Source organism: Brienomyrus brachyistius, chromosome 9 (assembly GCF_023856365.1).
Source record: "Brienomyrus brachyistius isolate T26 chromosome 9, BBRACH_0.4, whole genome shotgun sequence".
Classification (NCBI taxonomy): domain Eukaryota; kingdom Metazoa; phylum Chordata; class Actinopteri; order Osteoglossiformes; family Mormyridae; genus Brienomyrus; species Brienomyrus brachyistius.
The window spans coordinates 15,456,705-15,479,404 of NC_064541.1; the positions used below are offsets into that span (position 1 = coordinate 15,456,705).

Consider the following 22,700-nt stretch of genomic DNA (forward strand, 5'->3'; position numbering starts at 1 on the left):
CCGTCCCTCTGTGACTGGTATAGAATAGCCGGAAAATACACGGATTGTTCTGGGATTGCATCCACGGACAGTTCACAGTAATACTCATTTCTGCTATAGAGTACCGGGGTTAACATCAAGTTTTAAGGCTTTTAGAATTTCTTAGCATTTGGGAAAAAAAAACAATTAGCCAGATTCAGAAAAAAATACTTTTAATAGATGCGACGTCCGTAATGAAAATAAACTGCTTAAAAGCTTGGCGGCATGCTTCATTGAAAGTGCAGACTGCCTTACGCCTTTATAAGGGTACCTTGGAGGTATGCACTGCCCCCTTGGGGACACCAAAAATTACTACATCCATTTCTTCTCCATATTTACTCAATGATCTAAGAGAGAAGCCCGTCTGCCCTATTCAGCTCCCTTTATAGCAGCCCCTTGAACTCCGCCTCAGCTCCCCCCAACACACATACACATACAATGAGAGTAATTCTACTCCCCCTGACTGATGGAGTCCCTAAGAAGGGTGAAGCGCAGAAATGTCAGCTATGTGCCTGCTCTTGGGATATTAATACTTGTCTTTTGGCTGACATTGTCCTGGGATTAGAGTGAGTGGAGAAAGATCCACGGAGGATTTTGTCCAGTTGGTTGTCCATAACCTTCTATGCTGAGGGAGGGGTGATATCGTGTTTAAAAAATGACCTATCCCACCCTGGGGGGGCTGGGTCACAGCTACGGTGTTTAGTGCTGTTCTAATTTAAATTAGAATGAAACTTCGATGTATGAATCAAAAAGGATGTAAAATATAAATACCTGAAAAGAAATCTGTCATTAACGTACCTAATAAAGTCATTTCTTCCAGCCCCATTTTGTTTTGTGTTTTGTTCGCTCTCTAAACCACATCAACTACAGATATCTGGTATCTACAGTGCGACAGCTAAGTGCTAAGAAACAGCAAAAGTAGGACTAATATCTAGTCTAAATATATACAATTTGATAGAAAGCAGACACTGTGTTAATAAGTCAGTTAATATGCATCCAAATCAGGACGGCCAATCAGGTGATTATCATCGTTCTCCTTGATTAATTCCACCTGCCCGACATTCCAGACGTCCCCTATATTAGTGTATTTTGCTTTGCTAGTATTCATGGAACAGACACCCTGAAGGTTAGACATCTGTGCCAAGGATGGTTCAGTGTCTGACATTTTGATCCTTCTCTTCCAAAAATGACAGTTTCACATTTGTTTCATATTTGTTTATTGAAAGGTTTTAATTTGTCTCTACCCCCAAAAGAGGCAGAACCCCCAAATAATATCCAATTTCGATGTAGAGTGGGACAAATGGTAAACTGGGACAGTTATAATCTTCCTGCTCCTGTGTTCTATTACGCTTTCCCAGTTTACCAATGTCCACTCTACCTGTGTCATGTGCTTATGTTCACAGAGTTGGTCAGACTTTCCCCTATACACAGCAGATACAGGAGTTTGTTAGAGGAACTGATTCTAGCCAGTTAAACCAGTTCAAATGGACCAAATACATCTCAGGAAGTCTATAAGTCTTCAGCCCCACACAAGGCTAGAAAGGCCTGCTGAAGTTCTCCTTTGAAATCTTTCTGTGGGGGGGGGGGGGGGGGGGGAGAGGCAAAATCAGAAAATCCCGGCGATCTGTAACCAGCATTGAGAGCTTCCATGGAATAATCCTACGTGTATTTTGATGACCTTGATGGAAACACGTTGTCGCCATTGTTTGATCAAACTAAGTAGATGACAAAGCTGAAAGTTGTGCACTTCCTGAAAATAAAAATTCAGAGGGAGAGGGAAAAAAAAATCAAAGAGGAAAGTCCCCTGTGATTGAGGATGTTTCATGTACCTCTTGTTTACAAATCTAATTACCATGAGGAAGCGAAGAACAGGAAGAAGAGGCAGGAAGGAAAGGCACTGAGCTTAGGAGTCAAAAAGAGCAGCGATCTGGACCTCTGACCTGCAGGGCTGAGTAGAGGGAGAGTCCAGCCAGTCGACGGAACTCCACCCTGATGCTGAGCAGGTCTTCCTCACAATGCGACACCAGAACGCCCCGTACTACAGAACTCTTCTACAGGAGGCACACATAAACTCAGATAACACAGACTAACACACCCCCAGGAAGAGGTCAATGCCAAGGTCCCTCACCTTCATGGAGGTCAACAGACGATGTGCCAGGTACCGAGGGCTATTCTGGATGGACTGCACTGTAGAGACAAGATGTTGTATGACGACAGACCAGACTTTCACAGGCCTACACATGCAAACACACCATTACACTCTCACCTAGAATGCAGAACCCCAGTTTCAGATCCCCAGAGAAGTGATTTTGTATCACTTTTTCCACAAGGACCCCCTGAACCTGCTCCCACTTGGACAACACTAAGAGAGAGACAGGGGAGTCAGTAAGCCAATGCGTTTACTTTGATGTACCTACGGTATGTGATTATTGGAGTTCTACTTACACAGAAATGTTCCGAGGGCAGAACAAAAATTATTGGTTCAAAGAGAGAACCAATCAGATTGTAGAGGAGGTGGATTCAAGTAGCTAGAGGTGATGGGGCCAAGCAATCAAATGTCTTAGTCCTGCCTTCTTTAGTTGCTTGGACCTACCTACTCTACAATCTGATTGGCTCTCTCTCGGAACCAATCATTCTTCTTTCTGCCCTCAGAAATTTTTCGTGCAAGTGGAACTCCAACAAGCATGGCATGTCCCATCTGGACACCAACAGCTAACAGACAGACCTCTGTTAAGATGTTCTGCATCTCGCGTGGTGAGCACCTTGATCCAAGACGCCATGTCAACTCTCTTATTGCTGAAGGCATCAGTCAACGTCTATGGATGTCAAACACAACAGTGCCATTGCATCAATCATCAGCACAACCGGTAGATGACACACTTCCATGTTTGTGCAAGGTGACTCCCACTAGCATTTCTATGTATTCCAGCATAATAAGTATTTAAATTCTCATTATCTGTCTACAACCTATGATTCTTATGTAAAGCGTTCATCTTCTTTTCATGAGAGAATCTGTAAAACACAAACCGTGGGGTATAAAAGCCATTAAGCAGTATGCGGGCTGTTACAATATTATCATCTCATGCACGCGGCATCTGAACTTTAGAACATATCTCTGAAGTGACTCACGTTGATGTCTCCATCAATGAGTTCATAATCAATTACTCCCTGCTGGTTCTCCCGCTGTTTCTGTGGGTAGGAGAGATCAGAACACTGATTGTCACTGGCAACTTAAAAATGTTAAAAAAATAAAAAAAAAATTTCCATGGCACGAGACACGAACATTAATTTTGTATAAATTTTTAGCAATTTAATACAAATTAACAGCAGTAAGGATGTAAGTCAGAGTGTCTGCAGCTGAAATAGCCACAGTGAGGGGCTGTCGGGGGGGGGGGGGGGGGGGGGGATACCGTAAGAATGGCCAGAAGCAGAGTGGTGAAGTCTTTGCTGGTCTCACTGATCAGATCATTCTCCAGGTATCGATCAAACTCTGCACCAAAAAACATGACTTGGGTGACTGTGCCTGTTTGTGGATGTGAACTCGCCTGTGCAAGCTGTACATACACAGCAGGGTATCGCAGGTGAAACTGTGTTTTTTCCATTTAACGGCAGATGCAGTCAGACACGGGTAGCGCTTATGGTGATGCCGGCGACTTTCCTCCACTCACCCTGCTTATAGGCGACAGTAATGTCTTTGAGCTGCTCTGCTGATCTGGTGCACAGCACCTCCAGTAAGGTCTCCTCATCTGTACCCAGGCCCTGTGCACACACAGCTTCAGCCCTTATTCCCAATTACTGAAATACCCACCTTCCTTCTCGTCGGTATCACTGTCTGGGTCCCCTAAGTCATTTGCTCGTGGCCTCTTTGTTTTGCCATCTGGCCATCTTGTCTGCGGCCACATGGCGTCCGCAGGCATCCGCCCCTCTGCCCATCCGCCCCTCTGCCCCTCTGCCCCTCCGCCCCTCTGCCCCTCTCTGTCTTCCTCACCTCCATGGCCTGCCGGAGGCGGTGGGCATCAAACTGCGAGGGAGTCATCATCAGGCCCAGCATCAGCTCCTGCAGAGCCCCTGACAAGCATTTCTTCAGAGTGAAGCTCATGTCCTGGCGTCGGATGAAGCAAAGACAGGGAAATGGAAGATTCCATTCCTTCTTGGTGGGGGTGTCTTGAGGATTATGTGTTTAAGTATAGAATAAAATAAGGGCCTGTGATGGGCTGGCCCCCCCATCCTGGGTTGTTCCCTGCCTCGTGCCCATTGCTTCCGGGATAGGCTCCGGACCCCCCGCGGCCCAGTAGGGTAAGCGGGTTGGAAAATGGATGGACGGATGGATAAAATAAGGGCAGCTTCACCTTCCCTGTGAGGCTGTGGTAGGCCCGAGTGATGAGTTGTCTCTGTGCATTGGTGCGGTTGGTCAGGATCCTCACCATGGTGTTCCCATCTGAAACAGCAACCCCAATCACAACATACCTACTGTGGTGGAGCCTGTACCATAAAGCCAGATTTCTTGCTTAGCTGGATAATGTGTCAGATTTAACACAGTCTGGGCAATAGGTTTTACTCACATTTGGTCTGGTTGCCCAAGTGTGATTGTTGCCCCTCCTCACTACCCCACTGGTCTGCGCTTAATGAACATGGCCCAAGCCACAGCACAGCAGAGTTCATAAGTAATGTCCTTATTTTGTGGTGCGATGACACATGGTCCTTCATAAATTCATTAAGTATGCAACACAGTGATTTTCAATTAGTCCCGTCTTTTACCGAATCAGTCTGACCGTTGATGTCATGTCTGTTCGGTGCTCGGGCACGGTTAGCGATCACACTGGATGCGTACTGTGCCCAAGTCCAACTGAACTGTGCGCAGGCCCATGTCTTTAAGTGAAGACCATTTAGACCTGGATACCTTAAACCCAATGTTATCTGGCTATGAAAGAAATTCGGCTTAGTGATACAAGCCCCTGGTTTCTATGCCTTCCATAGCCTAAAATAATTATCATCACGAGAGTAGAAGTAACTGCTGAAGCAGAAACACTGTAGATGGGCATAAAACTTGCATTATCACTAGCGAAGCGCACCTCAAGTCACAATGGTGTTACTGTGTGAGGCTGCCATTATAGGCCATTATACTACAAAACATGCTCATGTGAGTTTCTTGTACAGAAATGTTCTGAGAGCATAATGAAGAATGGTTCAGAGAGAACCAATCAGATTGTACAGGAGGTGGGTCCAGGCAACTAGAGGAGGTGGGACCAAGACATCTGATTGGTTAGTCAGCCTCCTCTAGTTGCTTGGACCCACCTCCTCTACAATCTGATTGGTTCACAAAACACACTGTACCTTTTTTCTCCAGAGCCGTCTTGACTTCTTGGGCATCCTTCAGAGGATTAAAGTCAGGGAAAGGCCGGACTGTGCCCAAGGTGCCCCACCACATCTCCTTAAACAGAGTGCAGATGAGGCCACCGGAATGGCATTTCACAGTGGCAGGAATCTGATATCATAGTGAGACCTCTTAGCCAGCAAGACAGAAGGAAGACGAGAAGGGAAAAGGTAAGGAAGAGTTATAGAGGAGACAGTAATGGACCGATTGGAGTTAGATCTGAGAGCTGAGAGCAGGGACACTGCTAGAGACTTTGGGCCCCATGAAATGTTATATTGGGCCCCCAACCGAGACCAATCCAATTATGTTCCATATTTTTGGAATTATCTAAACTTCTCCGCCTTAGTAGTGCCCCTGGCTGAAAGACTAATAAATAGTGTCCATCCCTTATTAGGTTTTATCACATTGGAGATGCAGATGTTCAGAGAATATCCAGGGAATCAGAGTATGGAAGAAGAGCTTCTCTATGGACAGGAAGCAAACCCAGCTGCAGAACTCTCTCTCTCTCTCTCTCTCTTTCTCTCTCTCTTTCTCTCTCTCTCTCTCTCTCACACACACACACACACACACACACACACAAAATTTGTATTCATATCTTTGTGGGGACCGTCCTTCATTTCCATGGGAAAAACCCTAATTCCAATTACAACGACCTTAACCCCTACCCAGCCCTAACCTTATCCATAAGTAACCTAACAAAATACAAGGCTTTAGGCATTTTTAGTTTGCCTGCAGTCACAGATTTTTTTATAAAACTGGGTCCCTGTGGAAAAAAATGAAGAAGAAAAAAATGGTCCCCACAATGTCACGAAAGCCTGCTACTTTGGCGTTCTGGGGACATTTGGTCCACACACACACGCTCATACATACTAAGGGTAGTTTAAAGTCAACAGTCCATTTTAACTGCATGTCTTCGTACCATAGGAGGACACTGGGGTATCCAGAGAAAATCCAAACAGTCAGAAGTCTGTAGTGGCTCCATCACCAAATTTCACATGGACAGATAACAATGCTACCGGCTGAGGGACTGGGTTGTACAGTCAAAACAAATCTTTCAGATTTGACATTTTCGCAGAGCGATGTCATTGAGCATCATATAGCAACGTACGCACAGGAAAGTACAGGTGCATCTATGTCAGCCAAACATATATGGCTATTCACACTAATGAACCGTTTTAAGTAACTTACAGTCTTTGCTGGGGGCTGACTGTCCTCCATCTTCAGTGGAGTCTCCATATCCTAGAAAGATTGCGATGAATAACCAAAATGCAGAAACGCAGTGCCCCAGACAAATATATATATATATATATATATCTCCCTTAGACATTTGGAAGAATAACCAGTTACTCAGTAGCCACACAGTTAATTATAAAACACATGGTAACACAACATTATTATGGATACTGTCTGTCAAGACAGCAGTCTTCGCTTTAGAAATCGCTTCTCCTGGTGGGTCAAGACCGCATTGCTCTCTTTTATTCAAAACACAATAGACGCATTTCACTTTATACTCCGATAGTGGGAAATACTACGTGGGGTTTTATATCAAGATATATAGGCTGCGTAGCCTATGTGTTTGACGATCTTCTGATTATACAGTAGTAAGAAAGAATGCGGTCATTTGACACGTCAGAGGAGACATGCAAAACGCACCAATCAATGAGTACCAGAAATAACAAAAGAAAAGTAATGAACAGGAAAAGTAGTGCTTTGAGGCTTTCATCGCGAGTCCAGCCCACCTCCAGGCATCCAAGTGCAGGAACTTTGCACATGAGGTCCAGCGCATAGAATAGCGAAGGAAACCCACACATTTAACTCGGGAGAGACTCATTGATCCGGTTATTGATCATTGGTCCTGGCGTAATCGGTTTCTTTAATGGCCAAACAACAATAATAAAATAATTATTATTACTGCTACCCATTCATTTTTGAAATATATAATACAGATTTAATAATTCGGCGTGTGTTCTCAGCTCATAAATGTTCGAGAGTGTCCACAATTACAAAAATAAAGGCGCCTGAAGAGCCCTCATGCCATCCCCATACTTGATGGTACTCTCCCCGTATCTTGAATTTTTGTAAAAACTTATATAAATCAGCTGCTTCAAATGATGAAGCGGGTCTTATCCGTGTTCGTCTTATTTTTAAGGCATTCCTACCTTTCGGTGCGGATCCTGAATGGATGCCTGGTGCTGGTTCAGTGTGTGTGATAACCAGTGAGGTGTTACAGTTGTTTGCGGAGATCGCTTGTGTACCGGGAGGACGCCTGGCTGGGTGTGTCCCTGGGGAGCCCGAGGGGGATTGCGGATGTACCGCATGACTTTGCCCTGTTTGAGCAACACTAGTCATCTTATCCCAGATAAATACTCGGGTGTTTCCGGTGTGCAACGGGTTTGATAATTTATTAAGGTCTGCTGATCAAATCAAGTCTCATCTGCTTGGCAACATGATGTTACAAGCGCGTGTTTTGTAATTAGAGTTAAGATGTGCTCGGTAATCGATCTACTGACATCCAGCAGGTAATTAAGATCACCTTATTTATCGTACCACATTATGATGCCAGTCCTTGCTTATGGTAACTAGCCTAATCTGTACAAGACGCACCACCGTGTGAATTATTTTTAATTTAAATGTTTAAATACATTTATTTTAATTTTAAATGAGGGCCATTTTTTCATAAAGGAGTTTTTCCTTGAGGTGTCCGTGTTAAGCCGTTGTAGTACAGTCTTGTATGCTACTTTAAATAAAAGATATCCACGGACTATCTCCGTGATATATCAGTCAGCTGTAATACACTCCCTGCATGTACCGCTTACAGCTACTGTAGACAGCAGTGCTTGCTGAGCTGCACATGCCATTAAAAAAGAATCAGACAGTACAAATAATTTATGTCAAATTTATAAACACAGGCCAGCCAAATAAAGTAAAAATTAAAATGAATTGAAATAAAATTACAACATAAAAGTATGTCAACGTTTTTTTAAACACAAAAGCATATATTTATACACACAAATACGTACTTATATATAATATAATACGATATAGAAAAAAAACACTACGGTAGTTTTCTTCATAAAGCAAAACCTTCTATAAATTCTGTTAATCTGTCTATTTTCTATGCTACTGCTGTTCAGAATTGAGCGAAAAAGAAACTGACAGACTTCGGATTTGAAGATCACTGTTGTGTCGTTAGTTCAGTCTAAAAGCTACTGGCTGCAGTCCGACTTGTGCAATTAAACTTACATTTTTAAGTCAAGCCTGTAACTAAAGAGAACAGTACGGACGGCAAGAGACAAATAATGATAATAAAAATGAACGAAACAGGTAAACGAGTTCACAGGGAACGCTCCTTCCATTCTGATAGTACATTCAGTGCTATCTTCGTCCATCTTCATTAAACCCTTATACAAGCAATACAAACAGTTTTGGTTTAAAGTTGTTCTCAAAAATATTTCACAGAATTCTGAACAGTACATTGCAAAGCCCTTCCCCCAATTAAAAAAAATCAGTTAAATCAAGCTGTCTCTCCAAAAATTATTAGAAAATAATTTGGCTTCTTAAAAGTCCAGGAGAATTCAAGTGTATCTGTCTTCAAGGAGGGCCGGCGGGTAGGGTGACTATGTGTTACCCACATAGCCTATTAACATATTAATATACAGTACATGTCCTCATGCACCAGCCCCCCCCCCCTCCCCCTTCAGTCACTGAACCATCCAGATCATGCAGAGCACTGAGGATGCTGGATGAGATTTGACTTTTTCTTTTCCCATCGATTATGTTACAACTTCAATTATATCACCAGTTCCCTGAATCTACTCTGGAATTAAGCCACTGCTGTGACTCTTCTCCCGTCCTCCTCCTCTTTAGTATTTTACCACTTCCAGAGGACAGAGGAACGCTAAGGCAGAGAAAGAACAGAGACAGAAAGGGAAACTGATTCAAGGGTGATTCTAGAAGAGACCTAAGTCAAAAATAAAATTACATTCTAACGTGTAACTTAATATGCAATACAATATTTCAACAAATATATACCAGAACATAATATGGTATTTGGTTCCTGGATGCATTTATATATATACATATGGGGAATGATCCAATAGCGTGTGCAGCTTGGTTGGTTTGGGTCCAGGTTAACACCAGATCCTGTCCCAGGTTCCAGGTTCTATGTTCCAGTGAGGCTGTTGCTAGCTGCGACAGATCTCAGGGTCCACATCAGTCTCGCGTGGATCTGCTCCACATTCGCTCTCCTCGGGGATGTCCTGAAGATCTGCACGATCACACAACACCGTAAATGCTTAATTACTGCCTGCAAACAGTCCATGTAACGCCGTAATTTTTTGCATCCCCGTGCTTCCATTTCAAGACGCACGGGCAGGACCCACAGTGAGGAAAAGAGCGAGTTAAATATTAGTCCAGCGAAACCATCCGCCCACACCGCAAACAGAGAGACAGCCAGAGAGATATCGTTACACATTCGGACACACCTACACAATACACAGCTAGGGAGTGAAACACAGGCAGGGTAAAAGGGCAGAAGACTAGAACTGTGTATATAGCTTCAATTCACATTATATAAAAGTGTGTGGGCATTTAAAACACTTCAGGGTTAAAAGGTTAGATGCTTGTTGCCTTAAAATTAGCAATGTGCGTTAAATGGACGTCGTGCACATGTTACAATAGTGCCAAAGCGGGAATTTTCCTGTCACGTACGAATGTAATTACATTGCAAAATTCGAACGGCACCATCAGCAAGAGGAAGAACTGAGCTGAAGCCTTTATGGGCGGAAATTCGGACACCGAGCATTCCTGCTCATCGTCAGACGAATTCCAGGCAGCTGTAAAGTTTACATGATTATGTGACTAATGAATGATGCAAGAGGCAAGTGCTCATCAGGATTTCTGTAGCTAGTAAAGCAGGTCAGAAAATGCTCCGTCTGTGAATCAGGGCCACAGATAATGGTCTGAAATCTCCTCTGCTGTGAATCGCAGCACGATTATGACCACTGTCAGCAGTATGTAAATGGGATGGATGGTGTATTTTAGCCCTGGGTTGGGATGGGCTCTCTCTCTATTACACACACACACACATACACATACACACACACATACACATACACGCACACGCACACACATATATATACACACACATACACACACAGTACTGTGCAAAATTTTTATGCAGTCAAATTGATGTTTAAATGATATTCATGTTGGTGTAAAACTATGATATTTTGCCTGTCAAAGTGTGTCAGCTTAGCCAGTTCAATACCGGCGGCGTTCATCCAGCCATCCAACGAGACATCAGTAAACGTTTGGAGGAAGGAGGAAATTCTTGTTAGTTTCTGTTGCATTATTCTTAATGTTCATGTTTTATTGTTAAATTGTGTTTTCTGTTCTGAGCACATATACCCTTACTACTCAGATTAATAGCCTTAAATGGTTCCTTTGATCGGGGCAGCATGGTGGTGCAGTGGTTAGCACTGTTGCCTCACACCTCTGGGACCCGGGTTCGAGTCTCCGCCTGGGTCACATGTGTGTGGAGTTTGCATGTTCTCCCCATGTCGTCGTGGGGTTTCCTCCGGGTACTCCGGTTTCCCCCCACAGTCCAAAAACATGCTGAGGCTAATTGGAGTTGCTAAATTGCCCCTAGGTGTGCGTGTGAGAGTGAATGGTGTGTGAGTGTGCCCTGCGATGGGCTGGCCCCCCGTCCTGGGTTGTTCCCTGCCCATTACTTCCGGGATAGGCTCCGGATTCCCCGCGACCCAGTAGGATAAGCGGTTTGGAAAATGGATGGATGGTTCCTTTGATTGCACAGCACTGTGTATGGCATCCTTAAAGGAATTAATTTCATTTTTTTACTGTTAACCGAATAGTTCTATTAACCACATATCTTAACAACAAAACAAATACATTTAATAATAATAATAATAATAATAATAATAACACAATCATAGGCATGTCTAGGTGACATTCTGACCTCTAGGACTTTCAGACCGGGGGGAAATTCTGATGTCTTCCTCGTCATCTGAGTTTTCGTCTATATCGCTGCTCTCCTGAAGACCGTCGAGTTGGTCCTCAGACTCCTGGCTGGCCAGGGGGGCCACGGTGCTGGAATCCCCCTCACCACCCCTGCCCTAGGGAGGAGCCAGTGGAAAGAGGGGCGGGGTCAGCGGGTTACGGTCAAAGCCGCATGCGCGGGGGGGGGGGGGCCCTGCACTGCAAGGACTTCTGCCCAGAGAACCAGCCATTGTGCCACCAAGAGGTGCCAACTTCCATACTGCGATGTGTGTGCATCTGAATGGCGGCGCGTTAGTGTTGTTAAAACACACTAGCAGTTCGGATTCACTGCCCATGTTCTTTAATGAGCTTCATTACACAAAAAAAAGATTCCCCCCCCCCATGGAAAAACCTGAAAAATCCAATCCCACACATTGGCTAAAAATGACTGTGATTCATGCCAGCGCCCCTCCCTACACTCCTTCACATCGCCTCACAGAATCCTATTATTCGCACTGCATTCCTTACTGATGGGTGCTAAATTGATTGTTTAAAATGCATTTAATTATATACAGAATTTGTTCCACTGCTCGGATATCCGGAATTCAAATCATCTACAATCAAGTGCCTCGCATATTAGGAGTATGCAGGGTGCACACAGGCCTCATTAAATGAGAATCATTCCTTTAGGGCTAAAGTTGGAAAAATGTACACCGTACCTGTTCAGAAGCCGCATTCCCCGCATTGTCCACCGGGGCGGCGACATTGCTAGCCCTCATGTCCTTCACTTGCTTCTCTAGCTGGGCGCGGGCCTTCTCGCTGTCCTTCAGCTTGCACTCGGCTGCCCGCAGCCGCACCAGCTCCTCTTGCAGGAGACTGTGCTGCCGCTGTAGCAGTGTCAGCTCCCCCAGGGCTCCTGCCGGGCCGGCGTCCAGGCCGGCATCGCGTGACAGGGAACGGCACAGCTTGGCGGGGGTGGAGGACACCGTTGCTGGTGCGGTGGAATTAGACGTAGGTACTGAGGTTTCTCGGAGGCAGAGCTCCAGGATGGAGTCCTGCCTTATTACCGCTGCCTGGACAAGGGTAAGGGACAACAATTAGCACTCACAAATGTATACGGAAGTGGCACTGGTAGGGGGCGCTGTGTGTCAGTGGGGTATCTATCCTTGTATCCAGGAGGTCATGGGTTCAAATCCCATGGTCAACAGAGTGATCATATCACTGTTAAGCTCTTGAGTAAGGTCCTAAATTCCTCCACGGATGCCGACTGATCCTCCTCTTTGATTCTCACCAGTGAGGATCCAGTGAGGATCCAGTGAGGATCGGGGGGGGGGGGGGGGGGCAGGGCCCAAAGTGTCTGATAAATAAATAAATGCATGCAACTGGCAGTGCAGCACTCCTACTGACCTGTAGTGCATGGAGCTGTGCACTGAGGTTCACCAGTCTCTGACAAACCATCTGCAATAGAGAAACATCACCATCACTAAACGCGGCACTAAGGCTCCATGCCCCAATCACCCTGTACTGGATAAGCAGTTGAAAGATGGATGGATGGACAGTAAGGCTACAGCTAATGATGCAGCTAATATTAGTGCCACAAGTGTTCTTTCTATATACCATGTGTTTACATGTTATGCAGAAAGATACTGAGCAATATAGATGTGCAGAGCCTAGAAGGTAAATGTGCATCTATGTACCTCATTCAGTGGCCTGTCTTGAAGTTGGTTTCCATTCCTGTCCTGTGAAGGTTAAAAGCAATAAGCATTTTAATTGTACAATAATGGACCGCAGAATGCATCCGAACCAGGGAGGGGGGGGGTGCATAAAGGCATGATCGCTTGTCTGTCTGCTTTTGAAAAACTCAGACATAACCGTCTGCCTCTTCATTTTCTTCCAAATCGTTAAGGCCAGCTCAGATCGTGAAACACTTTCTCGCCTCACCGTGCATGAAACAACATTAAATATATGGTCCAAATAAACGGCCGGCTGGCCGACATCGAATCACAAAAATCTGTGAGTATTTGCTGTGATTTGCCTCATCTAAAAGTCACGCTTTTGCATGAAAAAGCGCAGATAAAACTTTTAAGTTTAAAGCTTGAATTGTATCGGTCAGCATTAAAGTATTTCTAGTTCTCCGTGATGGTTCATCACCCCCTGGTTCTGCGGTTCATGTGTACAATTCAGCCCAAATGAGTGAAAGAGTGTACGACAGGTTAAAAGAAATATTAGACATGAATCGATGATGGCGGAATGTGGCAGCCACACCCGGCGCGTGAACGGCTCGGTGAGGGCGTGCGGCCGTGAGGATTAGAGCGCTCGGGGAAAATCAGCCGGTGGCCAGCGGGCCTGGTGACCATGGCGATGAGAGCAGAAAGCGGCACAGTAGCTCCGTCAATGTGCAAACCAGGATTATCTCTGAACATACAATTCCAGCACTTGCACAAAACAAGCAAAACTGCATCGTTTGTTTTTTTTTCTTTTTTTAAAAAAAAAACAACTTCCCAGTGGGATGATGTGCGTGGGCGTGGGCGTGGGTGAAGGTGCGAATGCTCTCCCTTCGCTAATGCATGGAGGGAAAGGCCAGGGACAATGACAGCAGTGAACACGCCGCTTATATGTTATTCGACGCAAATACAACGTGATTGGCGGCACAGAGTGACTGGCAGCTGCCTGTCAAGCCCCAGCCAGTATGTCCCTCCATCTCACCTTAGCATCTGGGCTGTTGATGTCATGCATCCCGTTGACTGATACCTCCTCTCCATCTGCTTAAGAATAGCATGAGCGAGAATAACCACCTCAATTACTATGAACATTAAAAATAAAAATATACAGGAAGGAGAGCAACACCCATGATGACATGAAGGGGGCGCACAAGAGTACAATATACGCAAAACAAAATCTCTTTACATAGGATGATGCTCTGTTCTACAGAACAGTAAATGATTAGCTTGAATCCGGATGTAAACGCAGAAACTCACTGCTCACTGGCGCCCCCGTGTGGTTCCTCTCATAGATAGAATCGCAGCATAGGGTGTCATCGATGTTGGCCCCAATCAGCAGTTCACTTAGTCTGTCCACTGATGCAGGGAAGCAGAATTCGAACAAATGAATCTAGAGATTCACATTTCCCAATTGTTCAGTAACATGAGATCAGACTTCAGTAGAAGATACATAAGAACATTTAGAAATTTAGAAAACGAGAGGTCCGGTCTCGCTTCTGAGTACGTGCCAATGCACCACCGCAAACCACATCAGTCACCCCCCCCCCGTACCCTCAACAATGGCATCCATGAGCAGCTTCTCTCCCAGGGGGGCTTGTGGGGTTTCGGCCCGGAAGATATTCCTGCAGTTGGCGGGCAGGGTGACCTCCTGACTCCCGGTCACCTCGGCCAGGTCTGAGAACAGGGTGACCCTCTCCTGCAGTAGCTCCAGCACCTCCCGGTCCTTCTGCTGAATGTCAGCTGGGGGACGGGGAGAGGTTAATGAACGGGTGGCATCACAGCATGGGAGAGGACAGGTGGCAGGACCGGGGGGAGAAGGGCGTGTAGATCAGCCCGGAATGCGCAGGCCACCAGTGCGATACATTAATGCACCGAGCCCGGCTGAGTATCCCCGTCAGGCCCTTCAGAGGGGTACAGATGCAGAGCAGCGAACCCACCCCCACCCGGCGTTGCGCTAATGCTGCACCGAAGCGAGTGGGAGGGAGATTCAGCACACGGGCACCACTCAGCAGCGCCGGGGGGGGGGGGGGGGGGGACTAAAGGGAGGCGAGAGAATTTACAGGGAGCGGAGTGAGAGGGAAGGAAGAGCAGAAAATGGAGGGTGCCATCGAGGGGGGGGGGGGCTCTGTTCACCTCGTAGTCTTCGTATTAAGGCCTTGTCCTCCGTCTCGATGAGGGGGAAGTCCTCTCTGGATGGACAACTAGAAAAAAAACAGAAATGTTCACTGATGGTGATCACCCTTTTTATCTCACCCTTTTTACATTTACACACATTTAATGGTTAATTTCCCATGACGGATGAGCATGGGGACCGGGAGTGGGGGGGGGGGCACCTTGGAAGGGGTGTCAGTTCATGACTGCACACACAGCACGAAGTCCGACACACAAATACACTTAAATCTCATGTTTATCTGTGGGAGGAATCAAACCCACGATCGCGGGTGTGTGGTGGCCATACAAAATATACCCTTGGTGATTTTTATTCAAATGGCCAATACGAAAATTGCATTTGACGGATTTTTCCTTTATCAATACTTTCAGCGATGAATTAGCCTTCCATTTTAATTTATTTAGTCGAAGCTTTGATCCAATATGTGTGAACGTAGGGTCGGCCAGTCTTTGCGACAATGGGGTTGAAGGTCTTGCCCAAGAGCCCAATGATCAAAACACCTTGCCAACCCTGGGATTAAAACCAACAGCCTACTGATGAGGAACATAGCATCTAAAGCTACTGAGCCACCCACCACCTTCAGACTAAGAGAAAGTCTGCGCGTGCTTGTGAACCTGTACATCACGGGATCCTGACCTGCTGACCGTCTGCTGGATCAGTCTCATCCAGGTGTGTCTGTCATCCTTGGAGGCGGTGTGGATCTCGTACATCTCCGGCGGGCAGGAGTCGCTGATGAGGAACATGCCGCGCTCCTGATTGGCGATGTCCCGCACGATCAGGTTCACCAGGGAAAGCACGGCAGGTTTGTCCTGCGGGGAGGAAGGGAGCGGCGAATCAAGCTGGGCCCCACCGGTGCCGCTGTGGCCCGGAGAAAGAGCTGGACCCGATGAGGATGAGGACGGTGACTCACCAAGCAGGGGAAAATGAACTTCTGATCTTTTTCCTGCAGGAACACCAGGATGTCCGTCATCAGCAGCACCTGTACATCTGTGCACACAGCAGCAGTGTTACTGAGAAGAGCAACTTATAAAAGCAACCAGAGTATCTCATGCTAACAACCAGAAATACACATAGCATGGCATATAGTACACTGGGTTAACAGGAGCAGAAACTGTGCATGCAGTACATTGGGCTATCAGTAACACACATTATTAGCATATAGTACACTGGGTTAACAGGAGCAGATACTGTGCATGCAGTACATTGGGCTATCAGTAACACATTATTAGCATATAGTACACGGGGTTAGCATGCAGTATATTGGGCTATCAGTAGCACACACTGTTAGCATGCAGTACATTGGGCTATCAGTAGCACACACTGTTAGCATATAGTACACGGGTTTGCATGCAGTACATTGGGCTATCAGTAGCACACACTGTTAGCATGCAGTACATTGGGCTATCAGTAGCACACACTGTTAGCATATAGTACACGAGTTTGCATGCAGCACACTGGGTTAGCAGGAGCACATGCTAGGTTGCTATGAATTAAAGATCCCCATACACTCAATCGCCCTCCAACCTTTAAGCCTGGAGCTGCCGCCCTTCAGCAGTAACGTGCCCTCATGGATGAGCCGCCTTCGCAGCAGCTCGCTTCCCCGGAACAGTCCTCCCCCTCGCACCTCGGTCTCCGCCCGGGGGTCAAGTCGAGCACGGATTTCCTCCAACCGGTGCGTGCGCTCGAGCTCCAGCACCTGCTGGTCCACAGAGCTGAGCAGCTCACGGATCAGCACCAGCGCCTGGCTCAGGGAGCTCACCTCTTCCTCACTGCCTGTGAGTGTGGATGGAGTCGGAATGAGAAGCCAGACCCGAGACCCGAATGGAAACGTGAACTGGGCCATCTACACATGTTGAAATGAACTGACCAATGGACAGACAGCATCTAAATCACAGTACAGAAGTACTAAGATGGAGTGAATGGCAACGGCCCCGAGATCTCCGACCTCCGGGATGACACCCCCAAGCCCGGCTCTCACCCTTGGTATTGTCCAGGATGCGCTGGACCAGGACGGGGTACTTGGTGATACGCTGAGTGACCAGCAGGGTGCACTCCTGGATGCCATGACGACGGAGCAGGGGACCCCGACTCACTCTCTGACAGAGACAGAGAGGAAAAGCTCCCATCAATGAGAAGTACATGCATGGGAAGCTGGACCGCTGGGTAGCAAGAACGCCAAACCCCCCCCCCCCCCCCGACATCCTTGCCGTTTTTACGTAAAGTTCTCCATCCGCTTACACATTGTAATGCTGCTCCTCTCCTGGCACGCACCCCCCCCCCCCCCCCCCTGGCCGCAGCCTGGAACGGTTACATAAACACACTCTCTCTTTCTTCACACTTATCTCCCTCGCTCACTCGGCCTGCCTCTCCCTCTCACCGCCTCTGAATATCCCTGCCCCCCTCCTCCCCCGCCCATCCCTCCGCATTTTCCTCCCACGGAGATTCTCCTCATACGAGCTAAAACACTTGTCAAGAAAAGGCTCCCTTTTCCTGGGACATGGTGCATATTTTCCACGTTACCGATACCCCAGCGGTGTGGGAAAATGGAACAATCTGGGGGAAAACGGCAAAGGCAGCCAGAAAGATATGATGTTTAAATGCGCGTTGATGAGAAGCCTCATCTCAGCAGCCTTGTTTTCCAAGGAAAACCCTCCGATCACATGGGTGTTGTTTCCCCCCCCCCGATCCTTTTACTGTGGCCCGTTCGGATCTGGCCGACTCACCCGGATGAAGTACTGGAATCTCTTGTCTCTTGCCATCAGCTCCTTGTAGAGCTTCAGGGCCTTTGGGTGACGGCTGCAGAATTCAGCGTAGACCGTGCGCATCTCGTCTGCACTCTGACCTGAGAACTGAAGGGGGCGCTCCAGTAAGTCAAAGTGGAGGGGAGAGAGGAGGCGTGCACACTCACTGCGGTAACACACACACACACTTAACCATTATTAAAAGTAAAAAAAAAAAAATACTGCAGTGTTTTCATACTATGAGACATCTGCACTGTTTCCAAAAATTACATTTTTAAAATGTCAAACTTATTAATCACACCCTGCCCGCCATTCGCAGGTGGCTGCATTATTAAAATGACGAAGTAACACACGCTAATCTATGATGCCACACTAAAGGCTTCAGTCAGATTGCAGTTTAACCTCAGACATGAACTCTGAGAAAATGACACCTTACTGTGGCAGTCAAGGGGAGCAAATAACCTGCATCACCCTACTGTCATTTTTTGCAGTAAACAAAAAAACAGCCCGAAATACAGCCCCTGAGAATAAGCCCCGCCCCTTTCATTTGTCCCCACCCCCCTCGGGAGGGTCACCTGATCCTGCAGCACATCGCCCAGCTGGTGGATGGTGAAGTTATTGCTGCTCCCTGGGGCCAGACTGTGGTTCTTCCTGAGCAGGAGCTGAGCCAGGAAGCGCGAGTGTAGGGCCAGCAGCCGGTCCAGGCAGGGGAAGATGCCGTGTACCACCCCGGGCTCCACATTCACCTCCTCCAGCATGCCCCTCCGAAACACCCCGTCCATGATCCGCAGCGTCCGCACGTGGTGCAGCTCCGTCTGGATCAGCTCTGGTAGGTAAAGGATGGAGCAGCGGCGGGTTCATTTGAGGCTAATGGAAGATGCATCTATCATACAAAAAGTGCCTGTCTGGCATAGTGTTTCTTTGGGCTTAAATGCCAGCACAGGGCACAAGGCAAACTACAGCAGGGGACCACTGGACAGACAGCCTCCCACTAGCTCCATAAACACACACATCAGGAACTTTTAAGATTTTAGGAGGAAACCCACACAAACACAGGACACTCAGCTCCACACTGTAACAGCTGGGGCTGGGAATCGAACCTTCCACCCTGTGTTACCCACGGAGCCACCATACCCCCTCGTACTCTATACAGATACACATCATCAGTGGCACAACAACTGTATACTGGGCCCTGGGGTAAAAATGGACCAGCCCCCCTATTGCAAATTCACACTTAAGGCCTGCCTACGCCAGTTGCAGCAGATGAAATTTAAGTAGCCTCCAAACATTGCACCCATCATGCACTGCAGTAATTAGCATATTCCACAAACATGCTTTTTTGTTAAATACACGCCTCGACAACAGTTTAACTGCAAAACATTACAAACTATTACATTTCAAAACTGTTTTAAATATTGTACCAAATATTTGTGTTATAATGAGACTGCATATATATAAATGAGAGATATAAAAGTAGCATGTCACGAGTCTGTGTAATACATCAGCACCGTAATCCACACAAATGTTTCACATGTACGTGAGATTTGCAGGCGGGGGGGGGGCTCGATCCCGCCGAGGGGGCCCGGGGACAGCTGCCCCAGCTGCCCTGCCAATCATAAATTAAGGCATAAAACACGCATCAGTTGGGCTGCACTTTAAATTGCAGATATCTGCTGCACACTAAATGCTCACTAAGCAGCAAAAGGAAGTGTACGATGAGCTGGTGCCCATTAACAGCCCGTGCTGTCATCCCGGTCCTCCGGCATGAAGAGGCAGAGCGTGCGCACAGGCGTCCGTACCACCGCAGTCACCTGCAACCGCTTCGCGCTCTGACAGGCCCCAATTTTTGCTCACTTTTTAGAGTCCTCGCCGCTTAACGGGAAAACAGGCGAGTGAGTTTCTCCCGCGTGTCGGCTAGCAGGCAAGTCGCAGAGAGCCGACTCGGGGCGTGATCTGCACGGCGCTGCTAGACAAGGGAGGAAAACACAGGAGATCTGGCACGGCCTGGCAGGCAGCCCCGGCTCTCCCCTGCACTCTGTACTTTCCTTCCGCGTAACGCCATGCTAGCGATACCGACAGGGAGGCCACACTTCCAACCAAAAAAACGCCTAAGCGGTTTGTGCTTGGCCGTCGTCTTTAACCGCGTTCCAAATACAGTAACTGCTGTGGCCGTTAAACAGCTGCGTCAGTGCAGACGCCTGTATTTTTTGGCCTGCTTAGCTGATGTTTTAAATCCACAACTGCACTCTCTGCCCATTAAAAGCCGGATATATTTCCTGGAATATTTCGGGTGGAGGATGCCGTTTCAGAGCACTTTAGCCAGGACCATCTGGGGCTAGGAGCGGCCTGCACACCACAATCTCCATCCAGTACAGGATACTTACAGCTGTATCTGTCTGCGAAATAAGTACATAACTTGTGTTTATATTCACTCACTTAATTATTACCATCTTCATAGGTTATTTTTGATTAGAAATTATGTATGTGGTTCTGTGTATCGTCTATTTTTGTTGTTTTGTATGGTTGCATATTGTGCAGCGTGGAAAGAATTACAAGCAATTTTCTCCTGGACAATAAAAGGATTCTGATTCCGTCCAGTTATGCCTAAATAGTGGATTCTTAAAGGAACAGAACCAGAGAACTTTCTGAGGTTCGAAATTGGTCGCTCAATAAGTTCCATGAGGTAAGTGTTACCGTTAAGTGCTAATCGCACCGAAGATGATGCCTGGTGTCGCAACTCAGACATCCAGCAAGATTTCAGCAAACACTTAAAACCTTGGACAAGCTCTATCCCGGCTCTCAAATCAACGGGAGTGTGAGGAAGCACTCGAGGCTGCTATGGAGGACGGGGCTGCGGGTCTCACCGTAGATGACATCCTGCTGCTTGATGACGTCTTTGCGGTGGTTCTGCAGGTAGGAGGAGTCGACCGCCAGGCTCCAGGAATCAGCCTCAAAGTCGCGTCCCTCCCGTTCCACCTCCTCCAGCATGGAGGCATAATAAAGTTCCCCTGGGAGGGAGAAAGCGGGGAGGAATGAGAGTCGAAGGGGTAAAGAGGAGGGATGGCAAACAAAAAAATGAAAGAAAAATCACAGCGCTGACCCACTGCTTAAATCTAGTGCTTTCTTTGGCCCTTTGTACCCCCCCCTCCGAGCCCTCGTGCCCCCCCCCCTCCGAGCCCTCGTGCCCCCCCCCTCCGAGCCCTCGTGCCCCCCCCCTCCGAGCCCTCGTGCCCCCCATCGAAAAGTCACAGACTCCCTACACGCTCATCGAAGTTCCTGCCCCGTTTTCGCTCGGGTTCCTCTGCTCACCCTCATCGTTGAGGGATTCCATGGACATCGCTCTGTTGCGGAAGTTCAGAGAGTCTGTAGACTGGGAGAGGATCCTACGCAGCCCCAGGGGAGAGTCATCATTCAGGTTCCTACAATAAGACACAGACACACACACACGAGGACAGACACACACAAACACACACACGGGGACACGCGCATGCGCCCACAGAAAGCCAGAGCGAGAGAGCAGGAGAGCGAAAACAGAAGGGAACGCAGACAAAGACAGAGGGGTGGACAAAAGACACAACGACAGAAGGAAGAACCGAAACGGATCGAGGGACAGAGACGGACGGACAGGCGAAATCAGCGAGAAAGAGATGGAGACGGGCGTACGCGGAAACGCAGAAGGGAGGAGAAAATGCGAGCGGCGAATAGAAGAACGTACAGTCGTGCATGTGGGGTGCGGGGCACATTCAGAGGGACAGGGATGAGCAGCGGGACGATGAAGGAAGCACGTTTGTGCACATGCGAGCAAAGAAAGGGACAAAAAGGGAAAAGAAAAACCAAAACACTACATTACAACAACATAATGTACAACACAACACACCGATATGCATTCCGGACTAATGGGCCGACAGCAACAATGACACAGCAGCCAACGTAGAGCCATGTAACGTGTGACCCTCGGCTAGCATGCAAGTGTTTGTGTCAACATCTACACTCCCCCACCACTGACCAATGGGTCTCTTAGGTTCAGAGGAGAAGCGTGGGCTACAGCATCGGCCCCACCCACAAATTCCACCTACAATATCACCAGGTTGGTTGGACAAGCTCACCCCGCGATGTTATTGGTCGAGACGCTCTTGGAGAGGGAGAGGCCGGAGCGGCCACGGCGGGTGCCCAGGAGGGACTGCCGCAGGTCTGATGGGTAGATGGCTGAGCTAGGCCTCTCCTTCATCATGGGGGCTGGGGAGGCAGAGGAGGGGAAGGCACAGGGGAGAGGTGAGGGAGGTGATGGGAATGGACAGAGGGCAAATGTGGACAGCATGGAGAGTATGGGAGGAAGAGAGGTCTGTGACAGTGTGTGACAGCGACAGGAAGTCTTTCAAATGGCCACGAGGGGCAAAGAGAGTGGGAAGGAGGATGCTGCACTTGGCAAGTCGAAAACCAATTGTGGAGATTCAGCGAAGCGCATTAAAAGATGCGTTTCCGCAGTAGGGTGCCTACTGAGCACATGTCTGTGATTGGTTGGCGTGGCCAGATTCACAGACATGGTGTCAGTGACCTCTGTGGGATATCTGGGCTAGGGCACGCTAGGGCCCAAGGCGCCACACGCTGGCCAAAAGGGGGAACTGCACATGGAAAAATGACGTACACTGCTGCTGGCACGTGAAGGGCATTGGCACGGG

At 47.6% G+C, this 22,700-nt stretch overlaps 2 protein-coding genes across 13 annotated transcripts in view; both read right to left on the reverse strand.

Moving 5' to 3' along the window:
* Positions 1-1,218: 1,218 nt before the first annotated feature.
* anxa14 (annexin A14) lies at positions 1,219-8,132 on the reverse strand. Of its 4 annotated transcripts, none has more exons than XM_049025307.1 (13): positions 7,552-8,132; positions 6,581-6,631; positions 5,353-5,449; positions 4,368-4,456; positions 4,007-4,120; positions 3,687-3,777; positions 3,429-3,508; positions 3,148-3,207; positions 2,744-2,834; positions 2,285-2,380; positions 2,147-2,205; positions 1,959-2,069; positions 1,219-1,590 (listed from the first exon to the last, which is right to left on the reverse strand). In XM_049025307.1, the coding sequence occupies exons 1-13, from the start codon at positions 7,708-7,710 to the stop codon at positions 1,528-1,530; spliced, it is 1,161 nt and encodes a 386-aa protein (XP_048881264.1). In that variant the 5' UTR covers positions 7,711-8,132; the 3' UTR covers positions 1,219-1,527. The 4 variants fall into 4 exon arrangements, with proteins under 4 accessions (XP_048881264.1, XP_048881263.1, XP_048881265.1 ...); XM_049025306.1 differs by lacking the exon at positions 1,219-1,590 and adding an exon at positions 1,608-1,768; XM_049025308.1 differs by lacking the exon at positions 1,219-1,590 and adding an exon at positions 1,608-1,768 and having other exon boundaries at positions 5,353-5,523; positions 7,552-7,632.
* A 142-nt stretch (positions 8,133-8,274) lies between these two features.
* Positions 8,275-22,700, reverse strand: part of LOC125748761 (rho guanine nucleotide exchange factor 2-like) — a 52,661-nt gene continuing 38,235 nt past the window's right edge. For 4 of the 9 annotated variants that reach the window (XM_049025296.1, XM_049025303.1, XM_049025305.1 and 1 more), the window contains 18 exons: positions 22,128-22,257; positions 21,331-21,440; positions 20,886-21,029; positions 18,597-18,847; positions 18,004-18,129; positions 17,259-17,376; positions 16,787-17,053; positions 16,191-16,267; positions 15,917-16,089; positions 15,244-15,311; positions 14,662-14,850; positions 14,368-14,466; positions 14,096-14,154; positions 13,087-13,128; positions 12,797-12,847; positions 12,109-12,462; positions 11,370-11,526; positions 8,275-9,659 (listed from right to left, as the gene is read on the reverse strand). In XM_049025296.1, the coding sequence (XP_048881253.1) occupies positions 9,577-9,659; positions 11,370-11,526; positions 12,109-12,462; positions 12,797-12,847; positions 13,087-13,128; positions 14,096-14,154; positions 14,368-14,466; positions 14,662-14,850; positions 15,244-15,311; positions 15,917-16,089; positions 16,191-16,267; positions 16,787-17,053; positions 17,259-17,376; positions 18,004-18,129; positions 18,597-18,847; positions 20,886-21,029; positions 21,331-21,440; positions 22,128-22,257 (2,498 nt within the window). In that variant the 3' untranslated portion in view covers positions 8,275-9,576. The remainder of the gene's footprint in view (positions 9,660-11,369; positions 11,527-12,108; positions 12,463-12,796; positions 12,848-13,086; positions 13,129-14,095; positions 14,155-14,367; positions 14,467-14,661; positions 14,851-15,243; positions 15,312-15,916; positions 16,090-16,190; positions 16,268-16,786; positions 17,054-17,258; positions 17,377-18,003; positions 18,130-18,596; positions 18,848-20,885; positions 21,030-21,330; positions 21,441-22,127; positions 22,258-22,700) is intronic. The other 5 variants (XM_049025297.1, XM_049025299.1, XM_049025298.1 and 2 more) reach the window with 5 other exon arrangements.